We start from the raw sequence: 19237 nt of genomic DNA, 5'->3' as shown, positions 1-19237 counted from the left end.
TCTAACCGGGGGGCACGGGTGGCCCAGTCGTCTAAGGCGCCGCGATTCGCTGTGCAGAGTTGCGTCCCTTGGGCACGCCAGAAACCTATGATTGTGGGCTCGAATCCCGGTTCGCCCCAATTATGTTTCTAGGTTTGTCAGCACCATACCCGTGCTCGTGGGTTTCACTGAAGTGGTAAACGTCCGAGACCTGCATCACTTCGGGCTTTCCTCCCACATTAAGCTGACACGCCGCGATATAACTGGAATACTGTTAAAAGCGGCGTTAACCCCAACTCACCCACTCACACACTCACTCACTAATTCTAACCGTAGTGGTTAAGGTTCACCTCAGCTAAGGTTGTTTTGTGTAATGGGGCCTTGATTGTTTACAAATAATCCATTTGCAATCATGCCAAGAATAGCTTATATGATATGCAAACAGAACGTGTTCCTCCGGGCCTGTCAATGACACGTGACAATTTAACCTCACTCAAAACAGTTCCTACTGAAATGAACTCACACAAGTGGACGCCAATTGTTAAGTGTCAGCAGCCTTGAATATTTTTCACTGAGGTGAGTCAATGAACTGCACTTCCAACATGAACCCACAATCACAGGTTTCTGGCACGCCTAAGGGCCGCAACTCTGCACAACGATTTGTTGCGCCTCAGACGACTGTGTCAGTCCTGCTCACACGAGCACTGGAGTCTATATACTCTGCAAAAGAAGAAACGCTATAGTAGTAAATTCGTGAATATCTGACAGAGTGTTGTAGACATCCATACAAAATTAATACCCAAAATGAATTGTTTGTTTTGTTTAATTATTGTTTAACGCCGCACTCAGCACTATTCCAGCTATATGACGGCGGTCTGTAAAATAATCGAGTGTGGACCAGACAATCCAGTGATTGACATCATGAGCATCGATCCACACAATTTGGATACGATGACATGCATCAACCAAGTCAGCGAGCCTGACCACCTGATCCCGTTAGTCGCCTCCAACGACAAGCATAGTCGCCTTTTACGGCAAGCATGGGTTCCAGTCTTGAGTTTCACAGAAGTGGTAAACGTCTAAGACCTTTTACGACAAGCATAGTCGCCTTTTACGGAATATTCACGGGTCCTAAAATGAATTGGTAATGTCTGCACGGGTTGATTTGTGTCGAAAGAATGAGGTACTGCAGAGATTTGGTTAAAAGATGGAAAAATCGTAAACACACAACCACGTGAGAGCCAGGCGCCGAAACACACCAATACAACATGCAAATGCAACATCACTAGTAAGGCTATAAAAACATTGGGTTTTCGTTTACATGCCCTAACAAATCTTACAGCAACTGAACAGCGAAAACATGCCACGACTGACGAAATAGGACAGGAAAGTCATCTTCAGCTGTAGCCAGGGTTTTTTTTCCACGTAGCACCAAGCACCATTACAAAACCGTTGAACCGTTATCATACACACGGGACAACACGGGACCTTCCCAGATCCGGTCGACCATGCATCACTACTCTAGCAGAGGACAGATTCATACGGCTACGTCACTCACGTGAACCACTACGGCCAACTCTACAACAATACTGGATTTGCGATTTGATATCAGCCCAACAGTGTGGAACCGGTTACGCGCTGAATGCATTTATCGCTAGACGACCAGTTTGAGGTGTGATTTTGGCGGACCTGCATCGTCGGCTTGCGGCGTTAATGATGTCAAGGTCACAGAGTATGGTCACAACTGCGGTGGAGGTCACGTTTTATGCTTCGTCGTGCGGACGATAGACGTCGTGTTTACAGGCGCCGAGGGGAACGTCATTCACGAAACTGCATACAGGAAGTGGACAGATTTGGTGGTGGTAGTGTAATGATGTGGGTAGCCATCTCCCACACTGGTAGAACAGAATTGGTGCACGTTCTGGGGAATTTAAAGGCGCAGCGATTCTTTGGCCACACGTCCTTCCCATTATGCAACAAGCGAAAGTCATTTTCCAACAAGACAATGCTCGACACTGCAAGAATGACAATAGCCTTTTCCAGGAATCACAACATCCAGGTCCTGCCTGGCACTCCGGCTCTCCAGATTTAAACCCAATCGAACATTTATGGGATGCACTGGATCAACGACTGCGAGCACGTCCATATGTGAATGGCCACTGGGCCGTCTCTATTTAATGTTGAGTTTGTTGTAGACGACACAGTTAGCAATAGTCCACTTATATCCAAGGTTCCTAAAAATAATCGAGTCTGGACCAGACAAACCAGTGACTGAAAGCATGAGCAACATGCCACGTCTACGGCTTACAATGACACGCAATCAGTCTAGTCACAGAGCTGGACCATCTCATCCCTAATTTAATCGGCACTGATTGGTTTGTTTGTTTGTTGTTTAACGCCGCACTCAGCAATATTCCAGCTTTATGACGGCAGTCTGTAAATAGTCGAGTCTGGACCAGATAATCCAGTGATTGATATCATCAGCATCGATCCACGCAATTGGGATCGATGACGTGCTTCAAACCAAGTCAGCGAGCCTGACCACCCGATCCCGTTAGTCGCCTTTTACGACAAGGATAGTCGCCTTTTACGGCAAGAATGGGTTGCTGAATACCTATTCTACCCCGGATCTTCACGGGTCTAATCGGCTCTGACTACATGCATGAACACGCTGCGTTCATGTTATACAAAAACGTATTTATTATGAGCGTCCTGATGCCCTTAAATATGTATTTAAAAAATCGACGCCTTCTGTCCGAGAAAGAATGAATTTCTTGAAACAGTGACCAAATTATATGACGTCTCCAACAAAACCAACCCCTATATATGCATTAATCATATCAGATAATATTTTCGTCGCCGATCTGTTTTTAAGTTCTGTGTTGGAACATGACGTGAAAACATTCCCACTGGCACGTATTCCGGGAAGCCATTTTCTATGGAATACTGTAAGGGACATTCTCGCGATCTCGCATTCTCGCGATCTCGACCTTTGGAAACGAGGTAAATATGCCCAAAACACGAGAATGCGAGATCGCGAGAATGTCCCTTACAGTATTCCATAATTTTCCCTCTGTAAGAGAAATTGCGTTCTATATCAATTTAATGATGGGAGTTACCAGTTTGTCATACACAACCACATACACATTCCTCCAACGTGTACACAGTCTCTCGTTGTTGTCGCACACTGCACCGAGTCCTTGTCATCAAGGGTGTTTAAAGCCATGAGACTATGAACAATGAAATGTCCCTATGAGAACACCATGACATCAACTGTGCTAATCCGCAATGGCTACACATGTTTGCTTCGAACACCCCAGTTACCTAGCTAGGTTGCGCCCACTCAGAACAATCCCACGACCAGTTTCGCGATATAACAGGTATCCGCTTGACCTGTTAGTCACCTCTTAGTCATTATGTCTTTCCTGGAAGAGATGTACTTATCTTACATCAATTACAGATGCTGATGTTGCTGGGTACGCTTCTTCCCTGTCTGCTGTCTTATATCAAGGATCTAGTTCTTAATATACTTAAGCATCATTATTTAGTCCTTGTTCTCACTGTACAGTACATATGATATCGGTGTTCGTTATTTCGGTGGGTCTGCTTGGGCTGGCGTTGGGCCAGGATCAGACTCGAGTTCCAGGAACATCTGGGGAAGAGGTTGTCGAAGCTGTGGTGAGCAGGATCCGGGAATCTTGTACCTTCTCTCACGACAAGCTGTTCCTCAGACGCCTGGCCTACGTGGAGACTCACGATGGAACAGACGCTAAGACCTACAGACATGGCTATGATGGAGGAATATGGCAGGTAGCGTGTTGGATCTTGTTAAATTATTTTTAAAGTGTGCGGTAAAGACCGTTTCTTCTTTAATGTCATAAATAATTGGTTGCATAGTTGATGTCACATTGGTATATTATTGGAAAGAAAGGTGATATATCATGTATGTATAAGTGGATATATATGTTTTTTAAGGAACAGTGCATGTTTTCAATTCAAGTCTTTTATTTCTGTACGCGAGGCTATTGGCACACATATAAGAATACTATACTAAAGTATCGGGCAAAAGAAAATATAAACTTGAAAAGTGGATTTGATCAAAACATTACAAATGTTATCAAAACGTAACTCGCTGAAAACAGTCGCCGAAGCTTGAGGTCTATGATTCCCGTATCAAATCCAATAATCAGCAAACATAGGTGTATACTTTCTTTTGCCCGGAACTGTATAGAAGCAATAAGGTATCAGGTTGACAGCATTGGCTGTTTGAAGTATTGTACATTGATTACGTTCACTGGGGAAAGTGCGTTGTATGTGTTCACACTTTACGTTCAAGTTCCCTGTTCAGACAGGGGTTGTTGCCTCACATATAATTCTTTGTAGACAAATAATTTTAACTTTTCAAAAACAGGCATATTATTTACGTATGCGATATACGAAGTTATAGCCCAGTGAAGATCCGGGTTCGAATAGGTCTTCAGGATTCCATTCTTGTCGAAGGAGGCGACTAACGGGATCGGGTGGTCAGGCTCGCTGACATGGTTGATGCATATCATCGTATCCCAAAATGGGAAGATCGATGCCTATGATGTCAATCACTGGATTGTCTTGTCCAGACTCGATTATTTACAGGCCGTCGTCATACAGCTGGATTATTTGGCGTTAAACAACAAACAAATAAACCTTTGCCAAAACGTTTGGATCCTTCTGACAATTGTGCACTGATTGGCTGTAAGATACTTTGAAGGTTGTGTTAATCTGCTAATACCACATAGTATTATGGCGGTTATGTGATGTTTTCTGTCATTGATGAGTTCCAGTGTGGTGCTACATACTCCCTTAAATTGTTTAAGAGTAACGATGTGCATGCACTTTGTATATGCTTTAACCTGAACCATAACATGACCTTTCTTATCATTTAACATGTCGGTAACACCACTTTTCCTATTACATATGCATAACATCAGCTCCAATTATACAACCTCACCTCTCGATCAAATCATACATGCTTGTAACCTCACCTCTCCATCCAATCATACATGCTTGTAACCTCACATCTCCATCCAATCATACATGCTTGTAACCTCACCTCTCCATCCAATCATGCATGCTTGTAACCTCACATCTCCATCCAATCATGCATGCTTGTAACCTCACATCTCCATCCAATCATACATGCTTGTAACCTCACCTCTCCACCCAATCATATATGCTTGTAACCTCACCTCTCCATCCAATCATACATGCTTGTAACCTAACCTCTCCATCCAATCATGCATGCTTGTAACCTCACCTCTCCATCCAATCATGCATGCTTGTAACCTCACATCTCCATCCAATCATGCATGCTTGTAACCTCACATCTCCATCCAATCATGCATGCTTGTAACCTCATCTCTCCATCCAACCATGCATGCTTTTAACCCCACCTCTCCATCCAATTATACATGCTTGTAACCTCACCCGTCCATCCAATTATACATGCTTTTAACCTCACCTATCCATCCAATTATACATGCGTCTAACATCACATATTTCTTCAATTATATATGCATGTTACATCACCTAAAACTTATACATTGCATGTAAAATCACATCTCTATCTAATTATGATGCTTGTAACCTCACTTTCATAAAATTATACATGCCTGTAACCTCACCTATTTATACAAGCATACATAAATGCAACCTCACTAATTTATTCAATAATATATGCAAGTAACGACATCTACCAATCCAATCACATATGCTTGTAACCGCACCTCTATCCAATTATAAATGCTTGTAGCCTCAACTTTTTATCCATACAGACAAGCATGTAACATCTTATCTCTATCCAATTATATATGCTTGTAACCGCACCTCTATCCAATTATATATGCTTTTAACATCAAATCTCCATCCATTTATAAATGATTGTAACATCACCTCTCTATCCAATTATATATGCTTGCAGCCTCACCTATTTATCCATTCAGACAAGCATGTAACATCTTATCTCTATCCAATTATAAATGCTTGTAGCCTCACATCTCTATCCAATTACATATGTATGAAATATCCCCTCTCTATCCAATTATATATGCTTGTAACCGCACCTCTATCCAATTATATATGCTTGTAACATCAAATCTCTATCCAATTATAAATGCTTGTAGCCTCACATCTCTATCCAATTACATATGTATGAAATATCACCTCTCTGTCCAATTATATATGCTTGTAACATCAAATCTCTATCCATTTATAAATGCTTGAGACCTCACCTCTCTATCCAATTATATATGTGTGAAATATCACCTCTGTATCCAATTATACATGCCTGTAGCCTCACCTATTAATTCCCTAAAAAGACATCTTCGGTATACATATTCATTTCTGCTTCTTTGTATGGAAGTGTTGTTGACCATGGCTGTCCGACATCCATCGGTTGGCCACGTGGAGACACTAATCAGAGAGGGGCGCTCACTCACTCACTCACTCACTCACTCACTCACTCACTCACTCACTCACTCACTCACTCACTCACTCACTCACTCACTCACTCACTCACTCACTCACTCACTCACTCACTCACTCACTCACTCACTCACTCACTCACTCACTCACTCACTCACTCACTCACTCACTCACTCACTCACTCACTCACTCACTCACTCACTCACTCACTCACTCACTCACTCACTCACTCACTCACTCACTCACTCACTCACTCACTCACTCACTCACTCACTCACTCACTCACTCACTCACTCACTCACTCACTCACTCACTCACTCACTCACTCACTCACTCACTCACTCACTCACTCACTCACTCACTCACTCACTCACTCACTCACTCACTCACTCACTCACTCACTCACTCACTCACTCACTCACTCACTCACTCACTCACTCACTCACTCACTCACTCACTCACTCACTCACTCACTCACTCACTCACTCACTCACTCACTCACTCACTCACTCACTCACTCACTCACTCACTCACTCACTCACTCACTCACTCACTCACTCACTCACTCACTCACTCACTCACTCACTCACTCACTCACTCACTCACTCACTCACTCACTCACTCACTCACTCACTCACTCACTCACTCACTCACTCACTCACTCACTCACTCACTCTTGGTCACGCAGATTGATGAAAGCAAGTTCATCATCACCAAGGCATCCAGCTCGGCTCGAGCCCTGTTCCCCAAGATAACATCTCGATTTGGCATTGATTGGAACATAACCAATTGGGCAGACCTCAGGAAACCCATCTTCTCGGTACTTGCAGCAGCTCTCTACCTCGCCACCTTGCCTGAAGACATCCCTCAACGAACAGAAGACCAAGCCACCTTCTACCAGAGGCACTTCCGCAATGACACTCAATCAGTGCACAATTTTTCAGAAGGATCCAAACGTTTTGACACAGGTATAGTAAGGCTGGGTTGCAGAACGTTGCCACACTTTAACTTTCACCTAATATCATTTTTGGATATTAAATGATGGGATTATTTAAACCACTAGTTATGATATGGAACCTTTTCTGTTCCCTAAATGTTCATACTTTAAGAAGTATGAAGAACCTTAAGAAATCGTTGGGAAAGTTTATGTGAATAAAAATTTGGATCTTTAGACAATTGCGTGTTCGGACTTATATTGTAACGTTCTAAAATGTTTGCTAAAATAAAAACAGCTAACATGTGCCAAAATGGCATTTTTTCTAGCTTTTGAGAGAGCGATTTTGTAAATTAATTAAATGTTTGACCTAACCTGGTTTTCTCAGATGATGGAGTATCAGAGAGACCTTGTCTTTGCGGTATCTTTCCAACTATGAACTATTCCCAAAAATAATTATATACGTATAATTCCACTCTTAGTTAGCCGGCTGTCGGAACTGTCAATTTTAGATCAGCAGAAAAGGATATTTGTTTCTGGTATTTCCCCATCCATGAACGGTTCCCAGGAGTAAGTTGGGTTTTACGCCGCTTTTAACATTATTCCAGTTATATCACGGCGTGACAGCTTAATGTGGGAGGAAAACCCGAAGTCATGCAGGTCTCAGACGTTAACCACTTCGGTGAAACCCACGAGCACGGGTATGGTGATGACAAACCTAGAAACATAATCGGGGCGAACCGGGATTCGAGCCCACAATCATAGGTTTCTGGCGTGCCCAAGGGACGCAACTGTGCACAGCGAATCGCGGCGCCTTAGACGACTGGGCCACCCGTGCCCCCTCTTCCTACGAGCAAACCACCAAGAAACAATTGAATGTCGGAAGTGAAACATGTTTAATAAGCAGAAAGGGGTACTTACTTCCTACTTACCGGGTGGCAACGGTGGGGCAGGATAAGCTCACCTTTTCGCGAAAGCCTGGTACCATCACTATTTTACAGTGATCCAAAAAACACATGTTTATGATATGGTCGGAATAGCACATCGACTCTGTTTGTGGCAGAGATTTATTATGAATATGGAAAAGGTTTTGTCGGAAAAAAATTAAAGTCAAATATTTCCATTACTTTCAGTCTGCCAACGAACAGACCTTGATTTAGCTTTCCTCGTCGATGCCTCCTCAAGTCTTGCTCCAGAGGATTTTAAGAAAGCCAAACAGTTTGCGCAAAATGTTGTGAAAAACTTCAAGATAGGTCGTAATGATGTCCGAATAGCGCTCGTAACTTTCAGCAGTGGGTACAAATCTCAGTTTGATTTCAACCAATACACGAACAACGATGACGTCCATGAAGCAATTGACCAAGTGCTCAAGTCAGAGGGACCCACGGACACCGACCAAGCATTGGACTACGCTTCGGAAACGTTGTTTACCAAGTCTTCGGGTTCCAGAGAGGGGAGCTCGAAGGTTATTCTGTTGGTTACAGACGGGAAATCCACAGCTCCCAAGAGAACTCTTCCTGCCGCAATACGCACCAGAAACAAAGGGATTACAATATTTGCTATTGGGGTAGGTGGTGATGTGGACACGGACGAGCTGAGAAACCTTGCTAACAAGCCTGAGTGTACACATGTTGTGACGCTTACCGGATACGGAGAACTCAGTTCGCTTGTAGGTGAAATCCAGGAGGTTTCATGCAAGGGTGAGTGGTTTCTGCTTTCTTGTTTGTTGGTTTCTTTGTTTGTTGTTTAACGCCGCACTCAGCAATATTCCAGTTATATGACGGCGGTCCGTAAATAATCGAATCTGGACCAGACAATCCATTGATTGACATCATGAGCATCGTTCTATGCAATTAGGATATGATGACATGCATTAACCAAGTCAGCCAGCCTGACCACCCGATCCCGTTAGTCGCCTCTTACGACAAGCGTTGTTGCCTCTTACGGAAAGCATGGGTTGCTGAAGACCCTATTCTAACCAGGATCTTCATGATTTCATGATTTCAATGTGGTATATAATAGAACAACCATTTTATATGCGAGGGTTGAAAAAAGAAATACATTTAAAGAAATGATACTCATTGTTTTGGGTGTCGGGGAAAAAATATTGTTCGGAGAAAAATGTTTCTTTTCAGAGAAAAACATGTTTTAAAGTATTTGTGAAAAAATCATGTTTCTAACTGAAAGGGGACAGGGACATTCTAAAATAATTTATATAAATGATGGTAAAAACCTTTTGCTCAGGTGTTCTGAAACAAGAAGTCCCAAAAATGTCCTTTTAGAGAAGAAATTGTTAGAAGCAATTACAGAAAAAAATTGCTTCTCAAACAAACAACGCGATCGTATTGACACGACTACAGGTACCAATGATGAGTGTCTGCGTCTCTCTTTGGGGTTGGGTGGGATGGAGTGAGTGAGTGAGTGAGTGAGTATGGTTTTACGCCGCTTTTAACAATATTCCAGCAATATCACGGCGGGGGCCACCAGAAATGGGTGGGGTGGAGGCGGTAAGGGTCGCATTTGCTCGTAGTAAGCTTGGGGTTAAGTCCCAAATCTTTCATACTTTTCTGAATATCCCCGTTTGCCATAACGTGTGCCACAACGGGAAATTTGAATTAAAATGTGATAGCTGGTCGATGGAGACTCGATGTGTGTCAGACAGAATGTTCGATTATTGCTAAGTGTCACTACACTGTATAGTACATGGTGGCTTTTCCAGCCCCAGCTGTCCTGACTCGCGGCCGCTACGTCTACCCCTGCTTGAACAGTGGGCTCTACCAGATTGACAGTAACGGTTCAACAACACAGGTCATGGTAAGTTGCGGGAACTCCTACCTGTACATCTGCATAGGGGTAGAAGGTAGGGAAAAGGGATCACGAGGGATACAGGAGATGGTGGATGGGGGCCTCCTGACTAATCTTTATATGAGCGTAATACATTTAAGATCATATATACATGGTGATAATTTATTTGTTCACACTGCCACCGACACACGCATCTCACACACGCGCTCAAACCCACACTCACGCTCCACACGCTACGCTCACACCAACATCCTTCTCTCCAACCCCACCCCACGGCCATTCTTACACACACCACACAAACATCTACACACGTACACACACACACACACACACACACACACACACACACACACACACACCAACACACACACATCAACACCAACACACACCACACAAACACCTACACACACACACACACACACACACACACACACACACCACACTGCCCACATCAACACCAACACACACACACCAGCACACACACACACTACCTACACCAACACACACACACACACACACACACACACACACACACTACCTACACCAACACACACACCAGCACACACACACACACGCCACATCATCCACGTCTATACCAACACCTTTCTCCATTTGTTTCACTAACTAATTCCTATCCAAGCGTCATACTGCGCAAATACATTGTACACGCCATCAGAGGTGCGCCACCAATGCTTGTTTTCTATTCCTAGCTCGCCGTTACTGACGGCGCGGTCAGTGTTTACGGGTCCGTGATCAATCCCACCCCCAACCAGGCCGGCCACGACTTCTACAGGTAGGAGGGTTCCTTTATCTCCAGACATACATGTACATAGTACGGTATCAGATACGAATGGGGGATGGGTTGGTAGCCATCTGGACAAAGCATTAGCTCGTCTTACTGAAACAACTCAGAATATTTTATGTTTTATAAGCAAAGATTTATACAGAGAACACTTCACATATACCAAGGAGCAAAACAAACTACCTCTCAGTTGATTTTATCATGTGGTTCATTTTCAATTGAAAAGGGGGAGGTGGGTAGCCTAGTGGTTAAAGTGTTCGCTGTTCACACCGAAGACCAGGGTTCGTTTCCCCTCACGGGGATAATGTGTCCCCCGCCGTGATACTGCTGGAATATTGCTAAAAGCGGGGTAAAAAATACACACTTAAATTGAAAATATCTCCAGTTAGGCATTTTATATTCAAAAACAGAACTATACTGGCGCTAAGTCAGCACTCAAAGAATACTTCTACATGGTTTTAGATTTTTAATATAATTTTATTTAAAACTTAGACATGTCATCTTTAAAAATCAATGCATTTGTTGGTTTTCGGCACAAATTTACAACATTTCAATTTTCAGTCTTCATGGAACCAATTTATGTTTACACCAAAATTACCCAACAACGATTACTTTTTATCCCTCCGGCATATAATCCGGGGGTAGAGTGGGGGATGGGGGGGTGGGTGGGGGGGGGGGGGGGGGGGGAGGTTTTGTGGATATAGCGATCATCCAGTCTGTCTGTTCGACCGTCCGTAATCATTTCCTTTTCCGGGGCAGAACTCGAAAACCATTCACTGTATTTGGTCGAAACTTGGCAAATCTATCAGTCACATAATAAACTGGTGCCTTTTGCTATTTAGGAATTTTAGAAATTTTTATTTTTTACGTTTCCATGGCAACAAATTGGACTTAGGTTCTTTTAGGTAGAGTTCGTTTCCGGAGCATAACTCAAAACCCATTCAATACTTTCTAACCAAACTTTGTATGTCTATCATGCTGAACTTGTGCCTTTTGTTTTGTAGGAATTTTAGAACTTTTTATTTTTTACGTTTCCATGGTAACAAGTTGGACTTAGATTCTATAAGGGTGGTGTTCATTTCCGGAGCGTAACTAAAAAATTGTTAAATACTTTATCACAAAACTTTGCATGTCTACCAGGCACATACTGAACTGGTGCCTTTTGCTATTTAGGAATTGTAGAAATTTATATTTTTTACATTTCCATGGCAGCAAGTTTGATTTAAGTTTTAATATAGGTTGGGTTCACTTATGGAGTATAACAAATAAACTGTTAAATATTGCATGTCTTTATATAAAGCGACGCGACGTTAAACCCAATTTCAACTCACCTCACCTCACCTCATACGACACCAACCTCCTGTCATGTTTTTCCACTAGCATCTCCGTCCCGGCTACAGCTACCGTGGTAGTGATAGACACGGAGCACAGACCCCTGTATCTCAACATCACCGCGTCTGGACCCGTCAACGGCTGCAGTGGCAACTACACCATCAACATTGGCAACGTGGAAAGAGTTAATCTCAGTAGGTGTTGAAACTGCACTGTTCAAACTAAACTGACGGTCAAAAGAAAGTATACACATGTTTGATGATGGCTAAAATGAAACAAACAAGAAAATGCTTCATGAAAGTTTCCCACTGAAAGATCAATGCATTTTTGGAGATATCTCGTTTTTGACACCAGTCTGTATCCAAATTTAATGTTAACGGCCAAAATGTGCCACAAATATGGATATATTTGGTCGTCTCAAAATGCTTCACAGACGACCATGGTGCCAAGTCCAGAATGATTTCCATGAAAATCAATATGCACGGCACCCCAATACGTGGATCAAACATTCTTGTATCGATACCAGCGCCATGTCAAGACCAAGAAGAATCAGAGAAACCAGGCTCTCGGAGCCATAAAGCTGTTGGTTTTTGCATGTCTGTTTGTTGTTTAACGCCGCACTCAGCAATATTCCAGCTATATGGCGGCGGTCTGTAAATAATCGTGTCTGGACCAGACAATCCACCAGACTATCCAGTGATCGAACCCGTGAAGATTCCGGGGTAGAATAGGTCCTCAGTAATCCATGCTTGCCGTAAAAGGTGACTATGGTTGTCGAAAAAGGCGACTATCGGGATCGGGTGGTCAGGCTCGCTGACACAATTATTTACAGACCGCCGTCATATAGCTGGAATATTGCGGAGTGCGGCGTTAAACAACGCTGGTATCTTTGCTGTAATCTGGACATGGTTCCCACGTGGACATTAAAAGTATTGCAGTCGTCATAATGTCTGGTTTCTCTGATTCTTTGTAAGCCTTAGCATGGCGCTAGTATCGATACAAGAATGGAGTTAATGTTTTTTACATTACCGTAAATATATGAATGTAGTAAAGACTATGCAAAAGGGCCAGATGCAAATAAATAATATTAGTGAACGTAAATGTCCATGGAGCAATAAGCAGGCGCCATCTTGGTCCGCTCGTCAGAATTGTGATGCTGCCAAATAACGATAATGAAACCCAACTTCCCTAATCTTTCCTATGCCACTCATGGAAGTTGCCAACATTGATCAAGGATATTCAATTATTCTTAATTTATCATCTATTGCATAATATCGTTCGGATAAAGCAAATTGAAGAACGTCTGACGCCTCGTCCGGGATTAATTCACTCCTGCTCTGTGATTGGTTCAGTATGATTTGATCTTTCTTCCAGGTACCTCGGTCCTCTGTGTTCACCATGACGTCGCCAGGGTGTGTTCTGTGGTGGACTTCTACCGTAACTTCTTCACAGTTGTGGAACCTCCATGTAAGTATCTACGGGGCGGTCGGGTAGCGTAGTGGTTAAAGCGTTCGCTCGTCACGCCGAAGACCAGGGTTCGATTCCAGACATGGGTACAATATGTGAAGCCCATTTCCCGCCGTGATATTGCTGGAATATTGCTAAAAGCGGCGTAAAACCACCCTCACTCACTCACTCTTAGTATCTACACCAACTGTTCAATATCCTAGTGGAATCTTTTGTCAATTCCGGATTTGTTCCGGCCACTGTTTCACAATTTTCAACTGTTTCATTTTGCAAAAAAATCCGCATTTTATATAATAATGAAACATGAAACGAGTCCAACTTAACTAACGTATGACCATAAAATGGATGATAGTAACTGCCTCTTATCGGATGGACCGTTAGAACATGATGAAAATCAAGCACTAAAGACGTTCAATTTAGAATCGCAATTTGTATTGTACAATGAACCAACTGAAGTATCGTGAGATTGGCGTGTCGAAACATCCTAATGTATTCCCCAACTGTTACACTGAGTGAGTGAGTGAGTATGCATTTACGCCGCTTGCAGCAATGCTACCGCGATATCACGACGAAGTACACGAGAAATCAGATCAAAGTTGTCGCTGCCGCTAAACAAAAATCTGAGGACATCCTATTACGGGTCACATCAGAACCACCACTTTGCCCGACCACTGAAATGACTAACAAGAAGTCCACATCAGCCAATTAGAAAGCAGCTTTCTCAAGCTTTACGGCACTCGTTTTAACCTGGCGACTTCTATTTCAGACTACGCTTGAAAGATATTGTTGACACAGGTCTCGATTAAAATTTTGAAAACTGAACAAACTACTATTCTTGAATGTCTAATATATGGTTGAGATTGTATGGCAGTGATTCCCATTGTCTGTGCAACGCCTCTTCGGTTCAAATGTTCTCCCTCGGAAGCGAGAGATAGACGATAATTTTGATGGAATCAGCCGTAACTGTCGTTGGGAATACCCCGTGTTAACGTGTTCGAGGTTGCATGATTAGAAAACACATTCCGACTGTCACTTTCATGATCTGGTAAGCGACGCTTTGATTGGTCGGATGAAAGGTCGTTCTGGCGTGACCCGTAATGGGATGTCCTCAGATCTCTGTTTCGATATAGCGAGAAGTAGATCCGATTTTAATGAGATTGACGAGAAATGGCCTTCACACATTGTATCCATGTGGGGAATCGAACCCGGGCCGAAAACGCTTTAACCACTAGCTTGTCGGGGTTTGGTTGAGACATCCTTGTTCCTATGTGCTGGTAAGCATGATTAGATGTATTATGTATTTGCAGATAACATATCTAATCCATGCTTGATGAGCGAGCCAGGATTTCAAGCCCATCCCACGGATCAGACAAAGTTCATCATATGTGGACCCAATGGCATAGACAACGTGTTCCAGTGTCACCAACATCACATCTACGACCAGAACATCATGGACTGCATCGTTGGTGAACCCTCTACCACCACATCTACTACTACAAGGACACCTGCATCCACCACAATTGCAGCTCCAAATACATCAACAAATCCACCTTCTCAACCAGCTACAACCATGAAAAGAACATCATTTCCACCTACCCCCACTGTAACCTCTATGCCTGCTACTACATCAACGACCTTTACAACAAAAACTACTACAACGATAACTGCTTCAACCACTACAATTAAACCCCCGACTGAATCAACTCCACCTTCACTTCGCGTTACTACAAAAATGAATCCCACAACCTTTTCATCAACATCTACTACAACAACCACAACTACGACTTCTATTCCCGCTACTTCACCAGCAACATCTTCTACACCACCTGAAACTACAACCCCAATCGTTAAGTCGTCACTTAGATCACACATACCCTCAGTAGGAACAAAACAGGCTGCCATTCCAACAACAACTATCAAAGCTCACCCTGACGTTGCTTCCACTAGAAGACCGTCGACAGCAACATCCCATTCTACGTCAGTTCGACCCAGCATTCACTCACCGAGTACCCACCCATGCACAGACGAAACCAAGGGACATCTCATCCCCTACCCCCAAGACGAGACTAAGTACATTGACTGCTTCATCTGGCCGAATGTTGGATATGTCATGACGTGCCAACAGGGGAAGATCTGGGACCAGAGCATTCTCACCTGCATCTGCAAGTATGTCATTGTCGACCCAAATAAGATGACGGTCGACAAGAATGTTCACAACCCTTGCGAGAGGAACCTTCACGAAGGGGATCTGTTTTACTACCCCCACCCAGACAAGGACAAGTTCATTCAGTGTGATCAGTATGGAGATGCTTTCGTGAAGGTTTGTCCGAAAGGCGAAGCTTGGCATCAAGCGGCTCTTCAGTGCGTCCCGAATGGCTTTTGAAGACTTACGTGACGAACAATTGGTGTACAAAGGAGTCCGCCTTTTAGAGGAGAGGGGTGGCGGTGGCTGAATTTTTTAGCATTTCTGTTTGAGCATAATTTGTTTAAGAAGATACTAAAAACAGTTTTTCCAGTTTCAAAATAGTGTCGTGGGGCCAAAAAAGATTTGGTCCCTCCTTCCGAAAAACAGCAACATATACTACACCCAATTCTTTCATATAACTAAAGTTGATCTGTCATGCCATCACAGATTAACTAAAGCAATTCATTCAAACAATTAAAGTTAATCTGTCACGTCATGACGAATAAACTATAGCAATATGAAAGATTCGGGTGTTCCTTAACTTGTTTTGAGAGTATATATCTTGAAGAAGTGACCTTGATGTCGCCTTGTAATTAATTTTGTGAATATTTCATATTTTGTTTTTTGGGGGGGTTCTTTTTTCTCCTTTTTTCTTTTTAATCTCGGAGGGGTTGGGATTTGTTCAAAAATAGGAAAATGGCAGTTTTGTCATTAATAATAAAATATCTTGATAATATTTGAATGGATCCTTTTTTTATATTTGAATGAGTTTATTTTTTTTTTAAAGTACAATAATTGTTATATTAATCATCTTTCTGAGGCAAATGTAAGGTGAGGTGAAATTGGGTTTAACGTCGAGTCCAAGATCATTGCACTTATATACTAGAGGCGTTCAATAAGTTTTGCAACTTAGGCATTTGTGTTTACACAAACAATGTCAACGTGTGGCAGTTGTGGCACTAGTCATAACATAAGGTTGACACGTGTCATAACAAGTTCCAGACACAACAATAAGTTAGATGTGATGGCTTCATTCACCTAAGGGTGGTCACAATCATGGATTCTCTCAAACATGAACAACGCGCTGTAATAAAGTTCCTTCCATGCTCCGGTTCACAAATCGAGAATTGCACAGGCCGCCATATGTGAATGTGGATTCGAACAGTTAAATCACCCACTTAACAGCCCAGATTTAGCCCCCAGTGACTATTTCCTGTTCCGGCAAATGAAATCTGCCCTACGTGGAAGACGCTTCCAGGATGACGAGGACATAAAGGCTGCCACAGAGGCGTGGTTAGAGGGCCAATCTGCGGACTTCTATAAAAGTGGTATTAAAAGCTTGAAGGACTAATGCAATAAGTGTATGGAGGTTAATGGAGATTATATTGAAAAATAAAAGTGCAAAAGATATTCTGCGACTTGGACTTATATTGAAGTTGCAAAACTTATTGAACGCCTCTCGTAGCAACGTTCATGCACGTACGTGTGTGGCTGCTGGCTTATAGTAGTCTGGAGTGATGCCGATTTATCGTGCTAACCCATTGAGGTACCATGTCGCAGTTTAACATGAATGCCCCACTCAGACACAGTAAACTGACTACGAGCCGACAAGTCCTTGTTTTAATACCTTAATGCCGCCAGATAGGGTAACAACAAGGACCATGTTTTAACGTATTTTGGCGTGACGCGACCGGGGATCGAACTCCGTACCTTCGGGCGGACGCTGTACCACTAGACTACGGAGGAATGGAATTTCTGAGTTATATTTTGGCTGGACTAACGAGTTTGTGCATAGTCCAATCAATATCGCATAACGGAGTCGACATCCTATTCGTAAACAACATTCGTACAAATTTCGGTCGACTGCAGGATTTGCAAAGCATGTGTACCCTCAACAGGGCTTCGACAGATCTTTTCCAACTCTTTCATGTTTTTAATAAATGTGCTCAAGTTTGTGTATGAGACCATCTTCCCGAGGCAGAGGCGATAACTGACTATAAAAGTCCAGTTTCCACCCTTGCCGAACTAAGCTGGAATTTCCAGGCTTGATCGAAGGACCTACGGTGGCTTATTACGAGTTATGTCCCTTCTATGTCAATCCTATTGAACAATCAGATTCCACCATTCATATCACTTGCACTTGCTTCAAACAAAATGGCGCCGCCCAGTGAAGACGATCTGGTGGAACTGGACTTTTATAGTCAGTTATATAAGTAAAATATTAACTAGAACTCAATTAACACGATATTTCGTAAAACACATAAGGCAACTTAATGACCCTGACATAAACCGTATGTTTCGAATTACGGATTACTCGATGCTCAACGATAATTAATTAACGACAAGGACTATGATATTGCTTATATCATGGTTCAATCAATCCATTTGTAAGCAATAAATGATCTCTGGAAAATGTGTTATATATTTACCTTGAACTGCAATGTGCTAAAACGTGTGTGATTTTTAATAGTTTTTTTGTTGTTGTTGTTTTGTTTGTTTTTGTTTTTTTCTGAATTAAACATTTAGTTTTCTTTAAATGTACGTTGGTGTATATTCAGCACGAGTATAATCCTAGAATCATTATTGGGGCGAATATCATACTACTATAAGCAGCGGATCCTGGCCTGGTTAAGGGACGCAACTTTGCACACCGATTTAAGACGCTAGAAACAAATGTGCCCAAAATTGTCAACAACAACAAAACTGTGATAATGAAACAGTATTGATAAGTTTTATTCCACAAAAAACATGCTGACAATAGGTGCAACAGGTTTCAAATAAATACAGGAAAATCAACATAACAGATAAAACGGACACTGCGCGTCTAAATTTGAACGCATTGTGTAAACATATTTTTAATACTAATAATAATTATTAATAATATTGAGTGAAGGAATAATATAATGACAGTGAATTTGGTATAACGCCATTTTTAACAGCATTCCAGTGTCAGCTTAATGTGGGAGGAAAGCCCAGTGTTGCAGGTCTCAGACGTTTACCACTTCGGTGAAACCCACGCGCACGGGTATGATGCTGACAAACCTAGGAACATAATCGGGGCGAACCGGGATTCGAACACACAATCAAAGGTTTCTGGTTTGTCAAGGGAACACTACTCAGGAAAGCGAAAAAAGATGAAATAAATAAATAGACAATTAGGTATTATAATGGCGCATATGTGGTATGCTATGTTCGCTTCTTGATGAAATTGTCCTAGATCATGTGTTCTTGAATTGAAATGGTCTTGATTTGTGAATTAAAAGCTGACATTGAT

The 19237-nt window shown here is 42.4% G+C and overlaps 1 protein-coding gene across 1 annotated transcript; it reads left to right on the top strand.

The window, feature by feature from the left end:
• The first annotated feature begins 3378 nt into the window (after nucleotides 1–3378).
• Nucleotides 3379–17373, top strand: LOC124143445. Its single transcript, XM_046512420.2, has 8 exons — nucleotides 3379–3789; nucleotides 7127–7406; nucleotides 8506–9072; nucleotides 10092–10186; nucleotides 10888–10970; nucleotides 12360–12505; nucleotides 13686–13778; nucleotides 15086–17373. Exons 1-8 carry the CDS (start codon nucleotides 3553–3555, stop codon nucleotides 16159–16161), a joined length of 2577 nt encoding a protein of 858 aa, XP_046368376.2. The 5' UTR covers nucleotides 3379–3552; the 3' UTR covers nucleotides 16162–17373.
• Nucleotides 17374–19237: the final 1864 nt, after the last annotated feature.

This window comes from Haliotis rufescens, unplaced genomic scaffold, assembly GCF_023055435.1.
Source record: "Haliotis rufescens isolate VD_foot unplaced genomic scaffold, xgHalRufe1.0.p SCAF_8, whole genome shotgun sequence".
Lineage (NCBI taxonomy): Eukaryota > Metazoa > Mollusca > Gastropoda > Lepetellida > Haliotidae > Haliotis > Haliotis rufescens.
The sequence above is the reverse complement of the archived record's forward strand: the minus strand, read 5'-3'. Positions and strand labels throughout refer to the sequence as shown.